The 21,953-nt window shown below is 39.7% G+C and overlaps 1 protein-coding gene across 1 annotated transcript in view; it reads right to left on the bottom strand.

The window, feature by feature from the left end:
• cadm1b (cell adhesion molecule 1b) overlaps positions 1 to 21,953 on the bottom strand; it is a 168,269-nt gene that overhangs the window by 17,788 nt on the left and 128,528 nt on the right. The window contains exons 7-9 of the mRNA XM_028572906.1: positions 11,388 to 11,546; positions 8,293 to 8,389; positions 7,876 to 8,048 (exon numbers count right to left, since the gene is read on the bottom strand). Coding sequence (XP_028428707.1) covers positions 7,876 to 8,048; positions 8,293 to 8,389; positions 11,388 to 11,546 — 429 coding nt within the window. The remainder of the gene's footprint in view (positions 1 to 7,875; positions 8,049 to 8,292; positions 8,390 to 11,387; positions 11,547 to 21,953) is intronic.

Genomic DNA, 21,953 nt, shown 5'->3' with positions numbered 1-21,953 from the left:
AAGCCAAGGGCACAAACTCTAATGGCAAATGTACTCTAGGTAGAAAGGATAGTTGTTTTTTTTATTCTTCATTTGCCTCCCGTTGCTTTTCATTCATTCATGCGAGTGTTAAGGGGTGAAGCATGGAGCGGCTGAATTTAACAGCATTAGACACATATGATTCATGAGCTCTTAAATGCCCACAGGCACTTCAGTGAAAACTATAAGAATATTATATTATAACTTTAAAGATCCGTGTTTGAGAATAACATAACATAATGTAAATCTCTGTTTCAAAGGAATTTTTGCACAACAATTAGGAATTTAGTTGTAATAGCTTGAATATGTCTGCCTTGAGTGAGCCATTTTCCGGCATATGCTGTCGCTTTTTGTTTGGAAGTGATCATTATGGCCCATTGGGAACAAGCAGGTGTCATCATCTGCCTGGCAGAGCACAATGATGAATAACCATGGGGCGGCAGAGTTGTGAGAGTCACCGGGAAAGCTACGTTGCAGTGACAAAGTCACACATGTCAGACGTATGACTGTGTAAAAAATCTGTATGTTACTTTAACTGCATTTAACTAAAAACTGAAGAAAAGACTAGCAGTGTTCTCTGAATGCTTTGAACCTGACAGATTTGGATTAGTGAGGTCCTTGTGTGTTTTAAAGCCCAGTTTATAAAACATTCATAAACCCTACATGGTTATTCTTCAGTAGACAAGTTTCCAAGTGTGTAGAAATTCAGATCCACGTTTCTTCTTACATAAAACTGCATTAGTCCTGTACCCACAGCACTCCTTATTTCCCTTCTTTAATTTCTCCTGCCTCTGACAGGTTTTCAGGCACCTCTGCCCAAGACCTTATCCCTCCATTAAAATCCTATTCACTGCTTGCCCCACAATTGATGGAATGGCGTTGACGTTTAAAACTATTACGAATGCATTTATTTCCACAAATGCACATTTTTCAGTCACTGCCATAAACATTTGCCAGCCAGACCAAAAAAAAACAATGTCAAATTGCTGTTTTTTTTTTCCCCATACACAGTTCAAGGCTGTCAACACGAGCTAAACAAGCAGACAGAGTATAATCAAAACAATATCGCTATTCTGAAACCTGCAGCTCTCACAATTCACAATATTCACAGCTTTGCTGTTATTTTCATAGTCTATGCTTTTAGCATAGGCTGGATAAGCAGCAGTACATTGCCAGGAGAAGCCTAACGAGAGAGGGCCTGGCCCCTCCCCTGCTGCTATCTGTGTGTCAAAATCCCTTCGCCAAGGGAAACCACAAGAACAACCCCCGAGCTAGCAAGCTAACGTTTTGCGCTGAAAATGGCAAGTTTTGATGAAAATTTTGAAACGTGCAGCAAGGCATGCCTGCTTGGTTTCTTTTTGTAAATCATTGTAAAGATTTACAAAGAATATGTTTACGGAATTTAGCCTGCTATCAAACTGGGACGTTTTCGGGGACCGATTGGTGGGGATTTGCTACGAACGAAGTACACACGCCGATACACTGGTAAGATGCCATTTATGTTTAACCATGTATCCAGCTAATGAAAATAGCTCACGTTAGGGCTGCTCAATTATGGAAAAAAATATAATCCCCATTATTTTTCGGTCAATATTGAAATAATTTAACACGATTACTTGTTGACTTCTGGAAAGAATTATTGAACTTAAAAAACAGTGGAAAAAGTTAAATAAATCAACAGTAAAAAAAAACTGTGAAATTTGCCTTAATACTTTTCCTATATTTCAACTTTATTTTTTCATTCAGAACACAAGAGAAAATAAGAGTTTACTTGCAAAACGTAATGAGCTAAATAATTATTTTTCTTGATTATTCTGTTTTTGTGATCATTGGGAGCCAAAATCATAATCACGATTTCAATTTCAATTAATTGCACAGCCCTAGCTCACGTTACTTTATTGTGTGAACAGTTAACTTCATTTAATATTGTATGTGGCGTTTTATTTTTATTTTTTTGCGGGGTGCAAATGTTCCATCACAACAAGTTCCTTCCTGAGACTATTTGGCAGAGCCACAGTCTGTGCGATTGGAGCTCAGGGCCGCCCAAGAGGATTGTGATTGGTTTAAAAAATGCAAACATGTTTCAACACGTTAGGCTGAAATGTAAGTGTTGGTTTCAGTGGCCAAATCCAACAGTTTGCATCATTGTGTGGTCAATCAGATATAATGACAAGCTTTCGCACCGTAGCATATCCCACCAGGGTTCGGACAGAGCTGTCCTGTCCTGTCTTGTTTTGTTCGTTTGGAAGGTGCACAGACAGATGAGACTATTTCATTTAAATAACATTTAGCTGTTTGCCATTGTTCTCTAAACAGCATGGCTCCTCACACCTGGCTGAAACAACAGCAACAAAAAGTTGACTGTAGATAATTATGGGCATGGGCCCAGACGATAAACAATCTGGTATGTGCCAGCTAAATCCATCCCCACGGATTGGATAACATGCAAAACATATATAAAAAGAATTATATTACAAGTTAAAGTTATATTTTTTTTGTTTCTGATGCCCATCAGGAAATGTTTTGAGGTGTGTAATGTACAGTTGTAGGTATAAAGTATAAGGGTAGCCTAATGCTGAGATGCACTAATTTATCATATTCTGAAGTTCCCTTTCAGACATGTTTTAAAGACAGGTTTTTGAAAATCCTCAGCTTTGATTAATAATTTGTGTTTGATATTCGGTTGTTTTTTTATTTTTATTTTTGGTTACAGTTACAATTTCTTTACATTATATACTATTAGTCACTCCAGATTCTATTCAAAATCCAGATTCTATGAATATTTTTCATTTGAAAACATGTTAAACTCCTAGACCGAGAAGTTCTACTTGACTTGAATGTCTATCACATTAAGTTGCGTACTGGGCCAAGATTGGCCCCCAAACTAGTTGTGGTGTCTTAAAACCATGCTCTAAAACTAAAACAAGAAATGTAACCCCTTCTGCAGATTAATGTGAAAACAACCTAACTCTCGGCAAACACCGTTTTGCACAGTGAAGCTGGAACACACAGTTTTGAGAGGGGGGGGATTTAAGTTCTGAGCCTCAGTTCATGCGTCGTGGATTTGCTGTGATTCAAACGACTAGATATAAATCTTTCAGTCAGCTAGCTTGGAGGACAAGCAAACTCTAATCTAACCCTAACGTCAAGAAATATTACTATTCCTCACACTTGTTTACCAATGTTAAACAATGGGAACGTGTTAATTATGTTGTGAATATGTTAAATTAACATAAAGCCTTTCAAGCAACCAAGAACCTGCACCACGTTAGGAAGTACACTTTAATCAGTCAATTTTAACATAATTACACACTGGGGATGCAGAAATAATTTTTATACAAATTACTTGACTCTAAACGGCAGATCCACCCGTCCTGGTTTTCGGGTATAGTCACTGGCAGGCAATGTTTTTGGCACACAGGCAGAAACAAATTGAAACTTGGGAACACAATACAAAATGCTCTTCTAAACAGCAGGGAGGTAGCGCTCCAAGGAGAGAAAGCTAAACTCACCAGCAATGGCTGCACCTGCTGCAAATTTATTTTTTCCCTCGTCCTCATCACCCCTGCCAGCCACCAAAAATAGGAAATTAAGGTCCGAGGAGTGTGTACTTCACTGACGTCACGTTACATGATTTCAAAACAGTACGGCTACCTCCTGCTGTTCCCCCTTGGGGATTTTCAAGTGCAAAGATGCCTGGTGCACCTAACAGTCGAGTTGTTTGCAAAACAAGTTTCAAATCTTTCAGAATTTTGTGTGATTGTAGCCAAGTAAGTTCACTCCCTTATTTTGTGTGTTTTATTCTTGTCTTGAGGATTGTGATGTGTGACAGTCGGGTTTAAGGTAAAAGAGAAGCTTCAGCGAGGAGAGAGTCATACTGGTTGCTGCATTCAAGGTATAAACCAAGGGGAATAAACAGCCTGCTGCATTTAAAGTCCAGTCCTGGGAGAGATGGTCCCTTTATTGCCCTTTACCGGTTGGCTGCAAAACACATTGAAATTCAAACCCCTTCAATATAAGTCAGCTGAACCAAAGCCCATCTTTATGTTAAAAATGCTGTATGGAGTTCAATTTCTGATATTAGACCTAATAGCCAATAGTGTTCTGTTTTATAAAGGAATAGTTCAAGATTTGGGATTTTCTGGCCAAGCGTTAGATGAGAAGATTGACACCACTCTCATGTCTGTACGGTAATTATGAAGCTGCAGCCAGGATCTTAGCCTAGCATAAAGACTGTGTGTATGTGTGTTTATATATGTATGTGTGTGTGTATGTGTGTATGTGTGTATATATATATATATATATATATATATATATATATATATATATACATACATATATAAATATATATATATATACATACATATATAAATACTGTATATATATGTATATATGTATGTATGTATGTATATATATATGTATGTATATATATATATGTATGTATATATGTATGTATGTGTATATATATATATATATATATATATATATATATATATATATATATGTGTGTGTGTGTATATATGTATATGTGTGCATATATATGTATGTATATGTATATATATATATATATATATATATATATATATATATATATATATATATATATATATATATATGTGTGTGTGTATGTATATATATATATATATATATATATATATATATATATATATATATATATATATGTGTGTGTGTGTGTGTATATGTATATATATATATATATATATATATGTGTGTGTGTGTGTGTGTGTGTATATATATATGTGTATATGTATATATCTATATATATATATATATATATATATATATATATATATATATATATATGTGTGTGTGTATATATATATATATTAGGGCTGTAGCGATTCACTAATCTCACGATACGATACACGATATTCAGCTCACGATACGATATATATCACGATATTCAGCCAACGATACGATTTGATACGATTCGATATATTTCGATACACTTACATCATTTTCTGAAAGATTTAAAGGGGACCGATTTTGGTGACATCTTGTGAGTGTTCCATTTACTTGGATTTAATTAATTGAACTGAAAACATCAATTACACAATATATGTCTCTGACTGGACAGAGAGTCTACAGCAGGGATCATCAACTACATTTTTGTCATAATTTTTCTAAGCACTCTGGCGGCCGGACTTTCAAATAAAGAAAATAAAATGAATTTATACCTAATACGCCTATTCTTGTTCGAAATTTTCACTTTCTTACTGAATTAATGCTACTATTTTTTAACATGTATTAGTGTGAGAAAACTCCTAAAAAACATGGAAACTCCATAATGATAACTGGCTCTTCAACAAGAAAAAGATCTCAGACTAGGAGGCAGTTCACTGAGGAGTGATGGTTAAAGTCTGTAATTATGGAAACATTATTGTAGTATGCAGCATCCTGATTGGTGGAAAATGCAGCAGTGGAAAGACATCATTCAGATCACCACAGGCAACCCATCATACAAGCTACCTTCGAGGGGAACTATTGTTACGAGAATACATGAATTGTACGACGCTGAAAAAGCTACGAAAATGAGGCGGTTGGCAGAAGGTACTTTTTATTGCACTTACTGGAGACTACTAGACATGGTCGTCACAAGCAGGTGCATACGTTAAGCTGTTCCATATTGCAGTACTTGGCTACACCTGGCTCATCAGTGCCATGTGAGAGACTGTTCTCTTTCGCAGGCAACGTTCTGCAGAAGAAGAGGTCAGCTCTATCATCTGAAAATCTGAACAAGCTAGTCTGCCTGAGCAACTGGTTGAAAGAAGACTAGACTGTATAATTGGTTGACAGGAGGCTTGTTAACAGAGATGCACAATGTTCGAAGTAATTATCTTTAACCATGAGTGTAGAGACTGTTCCCTCTGTGTCTTCGCGTACATAATGGCATTCTATTTCTAAAATAGGCCTACTTATTGCTGCATTCATTTGAGTTGATGTTACTGTGCAAAACATTTTTACAGGTAAGCTATTTGTGACTTTGCAGCAGACATTACTTTGTAACAGTTATTGGTTACTGCTAAATATGTCTGCAGTTCATATGGATGCCTCGGCAAATTAAGATTGTTATTGGATACTAGGGCTGGGCGATATGGAGAAAATCAAATATCAAGATATTTTTCACCAACTACCTCAATATCGATGCCGCAACAATATTGTATTGTTGACTATCGGTGCTTTCACAAAATATTTACACAAAGAGATTTTTGATAATCCTCAGTAATGTGGATATAATGACTGAGTGAGTAGGTAAAGGCAAATAACAGAACAGTTACTACAGTCTGGTAAGATATCACTTTACTGTAATGCAGCCTTTAAAACCAGGAAAAGACAACACTTATGCCATTTTACGATATTACGATATCCAAAATCTAAGACAATATCCAGTCTCATATCACGATATCGATTATAATATTGATATATTGCCCAGCTCTATTAGACACTGCAGTGTTATAACACATAAACATGTATTATAACACTGCAGGTTTACAAGTAAAGTTAGTTTAAATTTGTGATTGCTATCAGAGCTGTATAGTAACGAAGTAGAACTACTTCACTACTCTACTTAAGTACTAAAAGGCTGTATCTACTGGAGTATTACTTTTTTCTCCTACTTCCGCTTTTACTTGAGTACATATTTTTGATGAGTTTAATACTTTTACTCCGATAGATTTTTTTTGTGTGCTTCATCGTTACTCGTTACTATTACATACACTAATTACGTAATCTACGTAAGAAATCCCAGAGATCGCGTTGTTTCTTTTCATTATGGTTGCCTGTTCAGAAGTTAGAGACGATGTAAGTTTGTACTCTTTCTATTTAGCCATTGTTGCAGCAGATGAAGTTATTCCTGAGTTGTTTGAGTCTGTAGTGAGTACTGAATGTTAACCGTTTGACCCTGTGATGTGAAACTGCTAGTTTATCTGTATTTTGCTAGCTTGCTAACTTTCCTGTACATCACACGTTACTAGCTGTGTGTGTGATAACCTTTTTGGGGACTTTAATCGTTACTGTGCTGGAGAGGATGTTCATTTTACTTGCACAGTGTGATAATTGTACATTTTATTTCAGTATTTGTTATTTTTAATATAATTAATATTTGTTAATTCCTTTGGCTACAGCCTTGGCTAAACATTTGACATAATATAAACAATATGATATTCAAACTTTTGACTGCTTTCTTGAATAACTAAATAACACAATACTTGTACTTTTACTTTCAGTACTTGAGTAGTACATTTTAAAATAAACTACTTGCAATACTTAAGTACAACATGTTTTGAATACTTTAGTACTTCTACTTAAGTGTTGTGCTTAAAGAGCACTTCTACTTCTACTCAAGTCACTTTTTTGATAGAGCACTTGATAGAGAGTCTCTAGTACTTTATACACCTCTGATTGTGATTAATCACAGCCCATGACTGTGATTAACTTCCTGGGTTCCTGACAAGCCAATTCAAAGTCAACAACCACTTTATCCTATATTTTCTGCTTCGTATGGTTTTAACTCAACATGAATTTATAGTACAGCGGCAGCTCAAATCTTCAACATGAATTCAGAGCTCTGTGGATTTGTCAACTACAGCCACCTTCTGTGATTTTAAGCTCCCCGTTCCTCTCAATAATGGCTTACACCAATATACGTTTGAAATGTGATTCTGTTTGTTGCACAAATGCTGTAGTAAATTATTATAGTTCAATACAATCCCCTGACTGCCCAAGCTGCTGTAGGTAGATATGTCTATAAACCTCATATTATCAGCAATAGAGACTGAGTTTAAAAGAGTGATGAAGGCAATTTGAACATCAAGTGCAATGAAGCCTAATACCTACCATATACATAGAGGATGTAGTCGTCGTAGGCCTCTCCCACAGCATTGGATGCCACGCAGCGATAGGTGCCGTTGTAGGACTTGTTGAGGTTCTCGATGTACAGATCAGAGCCGGTGACCACGGCGTGAGGCGGCACGTCCTCATCTACTCTCAGCCAGTTGATCTGATGGGGACTGGAGAACACAAATACCACACACATCACTCAGGCGCTGTCTATCCACGCTAGAAATCTGAAATAAAGGTCAAATCTGAAATTGTCTGAGGAGGGCCATAGGCAGACCCTGTCTAACGATATGCTTTATACAGCATGCAAACAACTGGAAACATTTAAATGGTACAATAGAATGGGAAGGTTAAGGGAGTGATTGGACTGGCAGAAAAGGGATAAATGGTGAAAGTATGAAACAGTTTACTCACTGTGGTTTTCCTTCTGCGATACATGTCAAATCTAGATTGTCACCTTCTCTGGTTAAACCGTCAGGATATGTCACCACAATCTTCACTTCTGGTTTATCTGGAAAGAAAAGATTGGAAATTCACAATACTCCAATGTCTTAAGTTATAAAAAAAACTGGCTTTTCCCTACCTACAGCCAAAGCAAAAGTTAACAGCCAAAAGTGAAACAAAGAGGATGATGAAATGATTATCCAATGTGCTCAGTAGACATCTAGTAAGTCTGCAGTACCTTACAGAATTTTTTCTTTTTTCTTCTTATCAATGCTAACCAAAGATTACCAAAATGTCAAACAGTTTCATTCAAGCTTTCTCTTTTTCCTTGAAAGGTCAGATAAAACAGTAGTCTACCTGAAAAAAATGAATATACGACGCAGACTACAAAAGGCTACCTTAACCTTTCTTTGATGTTTTACACTGTAAGGCAGCCTATATTACCTCTTCAATCAATGCACTATTTAAACATCATTTGACATCTAAGCAAAAGTTGTTTTTATCCCTTGGGGTGACTGTATCTCATGGGCCAAGGCACCAGTCGGCTGTGAGACTAGAATACCAGGACTATGTGATCCACAGATAACAGGCATTGCAAATCTAATCTAATCAAATCTATGATCTGATGGTCAGATGATACCCTGGGTCTCTTATGACATCTTATGGCCCTGATGCACCAAAGCGGCTGTTGGTCCAAGCTAGGCCGATAATTTGTGCGGTGTGTCCCACACCATCGGCATTGGCGGCCGTCGGCGTGAAAACGGTATTGAGAATAGCAAACAAACGACTGTAAGGGCGCACACACAAGGCTCCCATCTCATCTGATCAATCCAATACACATAAGACCTGTCAAAACTGGCCAAAAGTGATGGTTGAATGTTCCTTCTAAAAAACACATAGGTTTGAATGATTGGAATATCTATTTTTGCACATTATGGCCATAAGATGGCAAACATACGAGATATACATAACTACTTGTTTAGGTATATTTATTTTAACAATAACATGTCTTTTAAAAGTTCTCTACATACCTACACATTACAAAACAAATTAACATTAATAAACTAATACCCTATACCCTGATATTTAATGTAAAGACCGTAATAAACCTCTCTCTCTCGCTCTCCCTCTCTGCACCTCTAAATAATTAGCCCCCTAGCAAGTAAGCTAGCTTACTAGCCAGCCGGCTGGCCTCTAAATTGGTAAAATGTAACAACTTAATGTTTCATTCACACACACTTGTCACATTGTAGGAAAGCACATTGCTATCACCACGAGTGACAACTTTGTTTGGCTAATTTTCTGTAGTGTATGATGAAGGCATGTTAGGTGGAATTAGCAAGCTAACGAGGCAGCAGCGAGTGTGTTTCCCATAAATGTGGCAATTGTGACTCTATGGGTCATGCTAACTTTGCACTCTCCACCATTGTAGAGAGGATGTTGATCCCTGTGTAGTTTGCTATAATAGCTAGCTGGTTGCTTTCCATTTTTAACTTTGGTCGGACTCAGAGACAAGTGTTTGAAATGATTCATTTAAATCACAAACGTCTTTTGTCCTTAAGGCAAACCTAAACGATGTTAGCCCATGGACTAAAAGAGGAACTCGAACGCCTTTCTGCTCAAAACTAGCTTAAATATGTCTCCTTAGAGTTGAAAGGTTGATTAAGCCAAATATTTTGACTCTCTCCAAGCAGCATAATTGCGCTAGTGACTGTCAAAGGACCCTGTCTGTGTTGCTTGCTTTTTGAGATGTCAGCAGTGTAGTTTCTTCTGTCTGTAATTATTTCCAAGTTTCCCAACCATTTGACTGTTTGACTGTAAACATTTCTGAATATTATTATTTTTTAACTTTAAAAAACTGTGATTATTAGTGGGTGGTACCATTTCAATTATCAGAAGTGTTTGAAATAGGCAGAGTGATCATATAATGCTCATTTTCAGGTTCATAAATTGAGCGTCAGCGTCAGTTCTGGCAGGCCAGGTAGTCAAGACGCTGCTAACCGCAATTGGTCGACAACACGGTCTCATCAGCTGATGTGCATCAGCTGAGCTGCAGCAGCTGATCTGCATTAGTGCATCAGCTGGTCACTCCCCTCGCTGCTCAATGGCTACACTCAACACGGCGCGCTACTTAAGCTGATTCAGTTTGCTCCTTCTGCTTGCTGCCTTAGCTGCTCCTAAATGCTGCTACTTTAGCTTGTTCCTACTGCTGCTTTAGTTTGCTCCAAATGCTTGCTGCTCGCTTTTTGCTACCCACCTCCTCCCCTGCTCCATCTTGTTGTGTATAACGTGGCATTTGCTTCTATGTCATTGTTGCTGCACTGTTCATATGGGGGAATAGTTTAGCTCTCCCAGTATTAAACTTTGTGAGCGTCCCCTAATGCTGCTGCTGTCCCCTGAGTCACCACTTTTTCATGGTGCTCATGAAAGGTCAGGGGACTCCTCTGAACAGAGCCATACCGCCAAATTTAATTCATAATTTATTCAATCAATTCTTAAAGCGTTTGTCTGTGTTGTTCTTGACGTTATGGACCTGACAATTGTATTTAGAGGTTATATCAGCATAGGTTTACATAGTTTAATTTTCAAAAACACCATATTTTTGTTTGCTGCAGCTCCTCTTTTCACCCTGTGTGTTGAGCTCTCTGTTTTAGCTACAGACTGAGGCATCACACTTCTGTTCCATCTTTGTTGGGAGTCACACATGCTGAGGTAAGCACTACAAGCCAGTCAGAAGCAGAGTAGGAGGGGTGCCATGCTAGCAGCTAGGTGAGCATTATAACGTGTTACAAAGTGACGCACGTTCGTCACAGAAGTAAAGGCTGGACTACAACAGAGCTGTTTGGAGCAGTTTGTGAACAGGGTTTTCTGTTGGAGATGGTAAATCCCTTTTCACTTTGTAAACCTATTACATGCACAAAAGGAAAGGGAAAAAGCCAAAAAGCATTATATGAGCACTTTAAGTCTCCAACTTGCCCAAGCAAGAAAGAGGCAGTCTGTAGCACTATCTATGGGGCTTAGTATTGTTCTAGTCTCAGATAAAAGTACAGCTTTAGGTCACTCACATAGCACTTCCAAGTGTCTTTGAGCCAGGAGGTCCTTTACAGCAGGGTGGTCAATGATGCAGTCCACTGGCACTCCATCATCCTCTTTAGTGACAGAAAATCTTACTCGGCTGGTGACCGTAAACATCCTGTCGTACGTCTCTTCAACTGTTGTCTCACCTAGAAAAACATGAAAACGAGAGGGGAGGTTTTACAGCTTAACAGCTCAAAAAAACAACAACAGGGTTATAAGATTGTCACCATCCACAAGCCAAATTCTGGTAAAATATGCAAGTAGCTGGTAAATTTGCTTCACTCACCAGCAAAAAAAACTATCTAATGAGTGGCTGGTAAAATTTGAAGATTCTCTTGCCATTTGACTGGTGGACAAAAAAGGTATTTTGAACCCCGTTTGCAAATAATAAATAAGATAACATTCACCATGGCAGTTGCCAATGTTTCTGTTGTGTCGCATCTATTTTTTGCCAGCTAAATGTTTTTTTTTTTGTGATTTCTGGTCGGACTCGGACAACATTATAGCTGGCATAGCCAGCTGTTCATTCAAAGAAGAAGCCTCTGGCTTGGCATGACTCTGACACTGGCATGATGTAAGAGTGCAGAAATGCGACGGCACTTGGATATTGGAGACAGTTTGAGAAATATACACCTCTGTTTTAGCCTGACAAGCCAGACCCACATCAAGATGTTGGGTCTGGGAACTCACCATTGGCAGGGCTCAATCCGAGGGGCGGGATAAACGGTTGTCTTTCAAATTCCCTCTGCACGTAATAGGATAGCGCTTCAACCAACCAGAGCAATGCTAGTTGATACCTTTTTTAAGACCGACTTCAGTGCCGTTCTTTGTTCTTTTCTCAAAGAAAAGCTTAACTCCAAGTCTTCCAGCCGATTTGGAAGACCACTGTTTGCCAGCAGCAGCAGCCATCGTCTTTGTTTGCAAGTAGCAGGGAATTCACGCAGAACCGTCGTAACTCTGCCGTTATTATGTTAAGTCCGCCCACCGACTCAATACACAATGTGATTGGCCCGGCTAGAGTTTGGCTTTTCCAGCTCGCAAGCCAACGGAGAGTTGCTAGACCCACCTGGCTGCAAATTACATTTGCTGCCGATAGGGTGTGTCTAGATTTCTAGGCTACCTCTGTTTAGCACTGGCACAAATGGCACACAAATACCTAATGTGCTCCATGCACCAGGACAGTGAGCCACTGCTTAGCTCTCTGTCTCACATCTTGGATGAGAAGAGAAATGGACTGAGCTGCAACAAGGCAGAAATGCTTACGGTATCTATAGTAGTAGTTGTAGTTAGTATAGTTATAGGTAGTTGTAAAGTAGGCTATCAAGGCATAAATTTGTGTGATTTCAAAATCATTCAAAATGCTTAATGACTGTCAAACAGTTCAGTTATTTTTTATTATGAAGATTTCTTTATTTACCTGGCACAATATGGGTATACATAACGAAAACAAAATCAACAACAACAACAGCAACAACAAACACCGGGCATCGGCCATATTGTTGTTTAAAATTTTTATTTTTTAGAATTTCACAATCAGTGCATCCCTAATAGTCAAAGCTATTAAGAGCACATTACCTGTCAAAGTGGAGGGCTTTCAAATGGCTTTTACATTTAATTTATGATTCAGCGATGCAGCGCCTGAACGAGACCAGAGGATTCAGACGGGCCCGAGGTCTTTGATTCTGACGAGAGCAGTGAGGAGTGGCTGGCTCATATACGCCTGATAATGAATGCCTCTGCCGCTTGAGGGTTGTGCTTTGTTGGGGCTAACCCTGCAGTAATCTGCTGCCCACTAGGCCCTAGGCTGTCAGAGGGGCATTCATTTGGAGAGCATTACAATGCCACAGGGGCATCACATTAGCTGCAGTGCTGAGTGTGATGGTTTACTCGCACTTAATGAAGTGAGGAAATAATTACAGCCCCACTCTGACCTGCGGCACACTTCCATTTCAGCCTTGTCACAGGGGAGCCCGACTGGACTCAGGGAGGGCAAAACACTGTTGTTCCACAGTTGATGATCACCAATACACACATATGTGGCCTCTTGATGGATATTAACCCCGTGTAACACACACCCACCCATCCAAGACCTGCCTACATAAAATAAATATACTAGGATAGGTGAGTGGTCAGTGCGAATGAGAGTATTACATTTGACCACTCAACTGCAGTGAGAGAACAGGCTGTTTGAAAAGCACACAGACCGTTCAAGAAGAGCAAGTAGCATAATGATAACTGGAGTAAAAAGTGTGATGGGAACACATTAAAAATAAATGACTTTCATTAAGAAACTGTGATTATCTTGCTATTTTGCTGCAGAATGAATCAGATGGTAAAAAGTACTGACTGGCAAACAGTTGATGCACACATTAATAATTATAGGACGTAGAACAATGTACTGTAAGTCTAAACATAGGCTATATCTTATGGTATACATTTATTTGACCCCTGGAAGCAGTTAACTATAGCCTACATCTAAGTGATTTAACTTCACTCTAAAAAGCCCAGAGAGCATTAACGTGACACACAGCAAATTAGTTAATTCCAACCATCTTTAGTTAAAGTGGAGTTCGGTGATCAGCGGAAACGCTCACAGAACAATGCCGTCTCCTCGCCAAATAACGCCACACATTTCGCATTAAGGGCTCTATTGTCGTTGTGCAATCACAAGGACTGAAGCGCAGCACTAGGTCACATTTGTAATGTCAGTGAGGGCGTTTCCATGTGCATCTGCGCCAAAGAGTTGGGTGAAGTGGAGTATGAATTGGAGGGGCGTGGTGAGTCATTATCCTCTCAGACAGTCACGATAATTGTCTCATACCAATCACAGTGCTGCATTACAAAATTGGCTCAGGAAAAGATGGTATACTGTAGAGCAAACGTGGTAGGGTTGGATAAATTGTTGAAATAATATCCATATAATTCACACTTATATGGATATTTTACATATATATATATATATATATACACACACACACACACACACACACACACAATCACAATATGGCAAATCACTAGGGCTGCCCCCTCTTAGTCAATTAGTCAACTAATCGGTTGTTTTAGTCGACTAAGATTTCTTTAGTCGATTGGCCATTTTTTATGCTTTTTTCATGCTGAATGACTTATTTCTAAGAAACGTATCAGCACGTCGGGAAAAGATTTAAAGTGGTGCTCTTGCCTGATACTTTGTGGGGAAACTCAGTTTTACAGGTCTGTCAGTTGGTTTAAAGAAATGCCAATAAACCAGAGCACGTTTTTCTCCCATCCCGGAATGCTGTGTGGACTAGCCAGACCTTCCTCCGCAGCGCTGTGAAGACTAGGGCAGAAAAGGTACATGTGTGACTTGTTTAATTTATGTTTGTGCGGTTATGTTTTATGCGACATGTCATGGCTGCAGTCCCCTCAATGGACAAGACTACCAACACTGCTGATTTGTTTTTGCAAAAGACAGAGCTACTTGCATGCAATCTCATAGAGACATTTCTTTACCAACATCCGGTCTTATACTACCTTGTCTGCATGACAAGGCAGTACAGTCAAGTTGTGCCTCTCATTTGACTTCTGCACCATGCAAAATACCGAAGGGACAGGCAGAGCACATTTCAAGATCAGGAATATAGCTTTGCTTGCACTCATCGTCATTTAAAAAAAACGAGTCCTTGATTTGACTCCTTGCGTCAATTATTTTGGTCATGATTCTTCTTACAAAACAATACAGTTAAAAAAATAAAAAATAAACTTCTGAAAGTCCTGAGTCATGTTTGAAGATCAGACTAATACAGATGGAGCCATTATAATTGTACAGACCAACCAACGCTTGTCAATTATCAGTGTCATCCAATCCCTGATGAGGAAAACAACTGTGAATCAGGTCGTGGAAGGACTCGAATCTGAATGCAGAGGAGATGGGATTGTTGCAGCAGAGATGTCAAATCAAACGCTCGTGTGAGCATCAACCGCTGATCAATCCCGGCGCAATCAAGCGTAGCCTCTTCTCAGGGTGACATTTTCTTTCAGTCAGTTTCTAACCCCAGTCTTGTGCCTGCCAACACACTGAAAAGCAGCCACTGATCAAGCTGTTTGCGCTGGGGAGTAACTAGTTACATGTAATGGCGTTACGTAATGAAATTACTAAATACATTTTAACCAGTTAAAGTAACTGAATTTTTTTTTTTTTTACAGGGGTTTTTCCATGCCGTTATACAGTAGGCGCTGTTCCTAAGCCATAGGAACTTAAAAAACTATGTGGAGAGCACCTGGACAAACCGACGCACAGAATGGGACGGGGTGCTGTAATTTATCAATACAACGTTCACGTCCTGCAAAATCCGGACAAAATATTGCTGATGAGTACGAATCATCTAACAGTCATTCTGTTGGGTCAAAACTGGTTGTTTACTAATCAGTCCCTCCAGAATTTTATTTTTACATTGTTGCGGCCCAAAATGCCTGATTTTGCGGCAGCTTTTGTACAAAATTGCGATAAAAGTTGCAATGTCTTTTGTATTTTTGTTGCAATGAAGTTGCGAGCGACAAATATATATACTTCTTCAAAAATAAAAATAAAACTTATTTCGGGGAAAATAAAACTACTCTGGGCTGAGTTTTCCTAATAATCTTACCAAAGGCTCAGGATGCTGCAACTGTTGGTATAATATGAAAAAGGCTGTTGGATTTAAGACAAAAATAATAATTTATTGAATGAATCAAATTTGAACATATGTGTCAGTGGTAGGGGTGGGAATCACCAGAGGTACCACGATACGATATTATCACGATACTTAGGTCACGATACGATATTATTGCGATTTTAAACATATTGCGATATTCTGCAATATATTGCAATTTATTACCTTTTTTCCAACTTCATTGTTTGTTCATCTCACATGAATTTTATTGCTGTAAAATGGGACTGTCAAGCTGACTGACTAACCAGCACTTTAATGAATATGTTATAAATGTTGTATACAACTGGCAAACTGAACTGTTTGCATTTTTAATTAAGGTGGACTAGACTGTAATACAAACAGGTATGCACTGCTGTGCTACTACAGGTATTTTTTACAATGAAACTTGTACAAAAAAAGTTGTGCAGGCCCTTCAGCCCCTAGGGAAAGGCAATAACTGTTAAATTTAAATAAAATAAAACATGTAGCCTTACATTCAAATAAAATGTTAAAATTAAATAAATTGCAACATGTACTCTTTAAGTAAACAAAATGGGCTACTGTTTGCTGCCAACCTTGGTACTAAAAAAAGTTCAAAAACATTTGGACAGTGAAGGAATGTCAGCATTCTTGCTCAGAAAGAGGAGCTGATCAACATGCTCTGAGCTCAGAGTGCTCCTTTGTGCTGTGACAATGTCTCCAGCCGTCGAGAAGACCCTTTCGGCTGAGACGCTAGTACCTGGGATACAAAGGTATCTTTTTGCCAGCTTGGCCAGGAAAGGATAGACTCGCTCATGTGATTTCCACCAGCTTAGAGGCTCTTCTGTGAGTGACAGTGGTGTGACCTCCTGGTATCTTTTCACTTCCTCCTCAGCTATGGCAGTTAATGATTTTGTTGGGGCTCCAACATCACCATAAGTCTGACCAAGTAAGTCTGTTAGCCCACATGACTTCCTCATTTTGGCTGGTCCAGGTTCCTCTTCAGTATAGCCAGGTTCCTCCTGGTGCTCCTGGACTTCTGGCTCAGAGATGATCTGCTGCCTAATTTCTTCCTGTAAAATTCACACACACACACACACACACACACACACACACACACACACACACACACACACACACAGTAGGAGAGAATAAATATGTACTGTATCTTTAATTAAGTATGCAGAAAATGTTGTTTATATTTGGTAATTTATAGTTTGTCTTTATTTTTTTAATCTTTACTAATATGACTACAATATTAGTAGAGAGTGACATGTGGGTTAATTATTATTTAAATGTTTGATTACCTGAAGGGTTACTGCCCCGGCAACCACTCTGGCAAAGGTTTCCTGTCTCTCCTCTGGGGACAGGAATGGCAGGGTTTTAAACCGGGGGTCCAGGGATGATGCTGTGTAGAGGGTGTTCTTCTCTGCTGCACTGGCATATCTCTTGTTAAGATCTTGACTGATGCTTTTTTTGACGTCTCTGATTAGCGCTGTGTCACCAATGTTGTCCTGTGTGTCATGTAACAACTGTGCGAGCAGCGGTGCGACGAGTGAGAGAGTAGGATTCTTTTCCTCAGACATCACAGTGGTCGCCACTTGCATCGACTTCAATGCTCGCACAATTTCTTCAGCGTTCCCAATATCAGACTCATTCAATGTGAAGACATCTGTGCTACTCTTTCTTACTTCGGGAGACAACAGCGCTGCACAAACGGCAGGCTGCTGTTCAAGAAACCGCAGTAGCATTTCATAAGCACTGTTCCATCTCGTGCTGACATCAGTCTTCAGTTTATGGGTCGGGAGCTGTAACATCATCTGTTTTTTCTCCAAAGCGTGGTTTGCCACCGTGCTTCTGTTGAAAAAAGCTGGTTATTCGCCGTACTCTCTCCCCATGAGCCTGGCCACTGCTGGCAGATTTAACGCGCGCTGCGACGCCAGATTCAGCGTGTGTGCGAAACACTTCACATGGAGGTGTCCCGCTAACTGAACGGCAACGGCCATGTTAGAAGCGTTGTCGGTGACAACCACCAGGTTTTTGTCTGCAATCCCCCATTCCCGTGCTGCATTTTGCAGAAGGTTAGCGATGTTTGCCCCGGTGTGACTTTCGTGTACTGCTCTAGTTTGGAGAACGTGAGACAGCAGTTGCCAGTCTTCTGTGAGATAATGAGCTGTAATAGTCACATAGGACTCCACTGCCCGTGACGTCCATGCATCACAAGTCAATGCAACACGTTCTGCTGGTTTCAAACTTTCCTTAACTTTAAAGCTTAACTTCTCTGTAGAGCTTGGGTACGGCTGTATCTGTGAAAAAAGCGGTAGCGACGGAGTCACGTACCTTGGTTCCAGTGTTTTTAGCAAGTGACAAAATCCCTCATTTTCCACAACGTTGTATGGACGCAGGTCTTTGCACATGAAGTAGGCGATAGCTTGAGTTATTTTCTTAGCTCGCTCTGAATTGGGAGGTAGCTTTGTCAAGCTAAGTGTGTCCAGTGTTGGTTGGTTTTTCGGGAGCTGGTTTAGCATTAGCTTTACCGCCCCTCGGCCAACGCTAACTCTGGATGGTGGCGTGTGAGATGAGCCCTCATGTTTGTGGTATTCCCTGAGTATTTTATTTGCATACGACACTCCTTGCAAATCCCATGTCTCATATCCATCTCAGTTGTCCCTTCCTTGTTAAAAAATCCGAAAAAAGTCCAAACACTTGATTTAAACGCAGATGGTGCATTTCTGATTTCTTTCTCTGACGCTGCCATGTTTATTTTATCTACATCCTCCTGCACGCTGACAGTCACCCCGCTGACCTCACCAGAAAACAAACAGCGCCATCTGGTGGACTGAATAAGCAATTGATTTTATTATTCTACTACCAAAAAGTTAAATTCTCATGTGCAATTTAAATAATAAAAGATCGATACTTGGCGTCTGTGTATCGATACAGTATTGCCACGGGAAATATCGCGATACTATGCTGTATCGATTTTTTCCCCCACCCCTAGTCAGTGGCTTGTTGATCTTTACATTGTTAGTTCATTTCCTATCCTGGCCTGGGCCACAGATTCATACGGTTTGATAAAGTAATTATTGGACTTTAACTTATCATTGCACTTACAATAACGAGCGTAGCTGCAGAGAGCCAACAGGATCGAAACGGCAGCAGCTTTCAGCGACTTTAGAGTCAAAATTTAGAGTTAAAATGTATACAGGTTGGCAGGACGGTCTGAAATATTTTGTACGGTCTTTCGCTGTACGTTTTGTTGGTAAATGTGAGATGTTCGAGTCCCACACGTCTCGTCTTCATATCAGAAACAAGGAAATTAATTTGGCGACCTACGCGTGTTACGCCAAACCGTTCTCACTCCCGCTTGGTCAGTGGCTCTCAGAGTCACATACTGACGTAAAGTCTGGCACATGGGACTGCTGTGATTGGTTGAATTGCAGGAAACTCCGGTTAGGGACCGTTCGGTATTTATGGTATGGGCCACCGGAGGAAAATAGGGGAGGGTCATGTGTTTTTATTCTTTGTTGATGGGAGGGTCATCCAATTTTTTTAGTCTACAGGGGAGGGTCTCCCAACTTTTGTATTCATGAGAAGAGCAAAATTTCAAAGTGGCTTGTTTGGTGCATATTTATCCATATAGCTCCATAGCTCTCTCAGTCTCGGCCCCTATCGCTAGCAGATGGGTCCCTCCCTGTTTAGTCAGCCAGGCCTGTAGCTTAGAGACCGTGGGATTTCCCAAACTGAATAAATTCCGCTCGCACATATAAACACAAAACAGTTTTGCTAGCTCAATCGTGTTGTAACTGTTGTCTGCTGAAAAAAATAATTGTATTCATTAGCGTGATTAGCATCCAGAACACCGTACGAAAACATAGCTGACCAGACGCAAGCTTTTATTTTGAAAAGCCAAAACTCATGCCACGGATAACAAACGACAGCCTTTTCAAGGGATTTGAGAAGGAAGGAGTAGTAGCATGCAAGCTCCCAAATTGATGCTTGTCTGAGAAATGGAGTTTTGGATAATGTTCAGCTTCAGCACTTTTACCTATGCTAAAATATTCAATGACTGAGGAAGCCTAGTGACGAGTCCATAGCAACCAGTGTTGAATTACCCAGTGTGCTTTGCTGAATGGTCTCAATGTTTTATTGTTTTTATTTCATGTGAATACTAGTTTACTAGAGGAGTAACTTCATATTTGAAGTAACGCAGGAAGTATGAGTTTAGTTTCCATGCTTATTGTGTTTCCACAACAATGTTAGTGAGTAAATCTACTGAAATGGCCACCACACCATAACAGAGGAGGGTGATGCGTCAGATGAGAATGCAGCCGTTTAGCCATCTATGTCATGGCTGTAAAAGAACAATGAAAATCTGTACAACTTTGCCAAGCGCAAATTGGTACAATAAATTGTTGGGGAGGGTCATCCTTTTTCTCCCAATCATGTTGGAGGGTCATCCAAAATGTATTGCTGATGAAGGGAGGGTCAGGTCTATTTTGACTAAAGGTCCCAAAACTCCTCCGGTGGCCCCTTAAATAAATAGCGAACAGTCCCTTAATCGTCAAATTTGTGGTAAAGTTGCGGTGATTGGTCAAACTTGCGAGTGACACCGAATTCACGTTATTGGTTGAATTCGAATGAATTGTTGCGATCGTAAAATCCTGGAGGGACTGACTAATGCGTGAATTGGTGAAGAAGTACAAGAAGACTCTGGCTTAAGTACTATGTACGTGTTTAGAAATCTTATTTTCTATACACTGTGAATCCATAACATGCAAGTGTTTTGGCAGAAGCCCATCTACTGTACACGTTAATGTCATCAGTTTTTTGGCCCCGAGCAGTGGAAAAAAAAATCACTAACACAGTAGTTATTAACAGACTCATTGCGTTATGTTTCAACATGGTATCATGACTTTGCGTAAACATACACGCAACTTTCCTAAAGCCAAATGGCGTGTTATCTGTACGCATTTTCAGCTATCCACGTGTATGTCTACGCTGTATACAGCAAATGTAAACATTATCGCAAGAACAACGTCACGCGTGTAAAAAAAAAAAAAAAAAAGAAATGGTTGGGTTTAGGAAAAGAACACAGGGAAAGGCTTTAGTAACACAAAAAAGCGACAAAAACATGCTTAGGAAAAAAATAAACGGTTGGGTTTAGCAAAGAAACATTGGGGAAGGCTTAAAAAAAAAAAAGGCTGAAAAATTGCTACATACGGGATGCGAACCCGGCTCTCCTGGGTGAAAGTCCTGTGTTTTACCCATCCGACCCCCGAACCAACCTCCTTATGTGCTTCCACGTACCTTTTATACTACTCGCTACGGCGGAAATACATTCATAATGTAGGTCAATGGCGGCTGATTTGCGTTGATAAACACGCTAAAAAGCGATTTATGCGTCTTGATAACATGCCAAAATGGTATACGAATTGGCGTGTCATACATACGCCACTTGATGAGATCAGTCTGGTTTTGAACGCACTTGTCGCAACTCCGCAGCCCTTACTGTTGGATCAGAGCTCGAGCATGAGCTGGTTCAGGTGTGCATGTAGGGCTGTCCCTAAGGTCTGGGAACCCACGGTCTAGGTTGTAGACCATTATTTTTGGTTTTTCATTGTCTATCATTTAGCAAGCTCCTTTTTCTGAAATAATAAACTGTTAGTCATAAACTTTTTGCTTTTTATGACACATTATTTAAAGGTCCCATGGCATGAAAATTTCACTTTATGAGGGTTTTTTTAACATTAATATGCGTTCCCCCAGCCTGCCTTTTTGTCCCCCAGTGGCTAGAAATGGCGATAGGTGTAAACCGAGCCCTGGGTATCCTGCTCTGCCTTTGAGAAAAGGAAAGCTCAGATGGGCCGATCTGGAATCTTCTCCTTATGAGGTCATTACCTCCCC

The sequence above is a fragment of the Perca flavescens genome, chromosome 3 (genome assembly GCF_004354835.1).
Source record: "Perca flavescens isolate YP-PL-M2 chromosome 3, PFLA_1.0, whole genome shotgun sequence".
In the NCBI taxonomy this organism is placed as follows: Eukaryota; Metazoa; Chordata; class Actinopteri; order Perciformes; family Percidae; genus Perca; species Perca flavescens.
The sequence above is the reverse complement of the archived record's forward strand: the minus strand, read 5'-3'. Positions and strand labels throughout refer to the sequence as shown.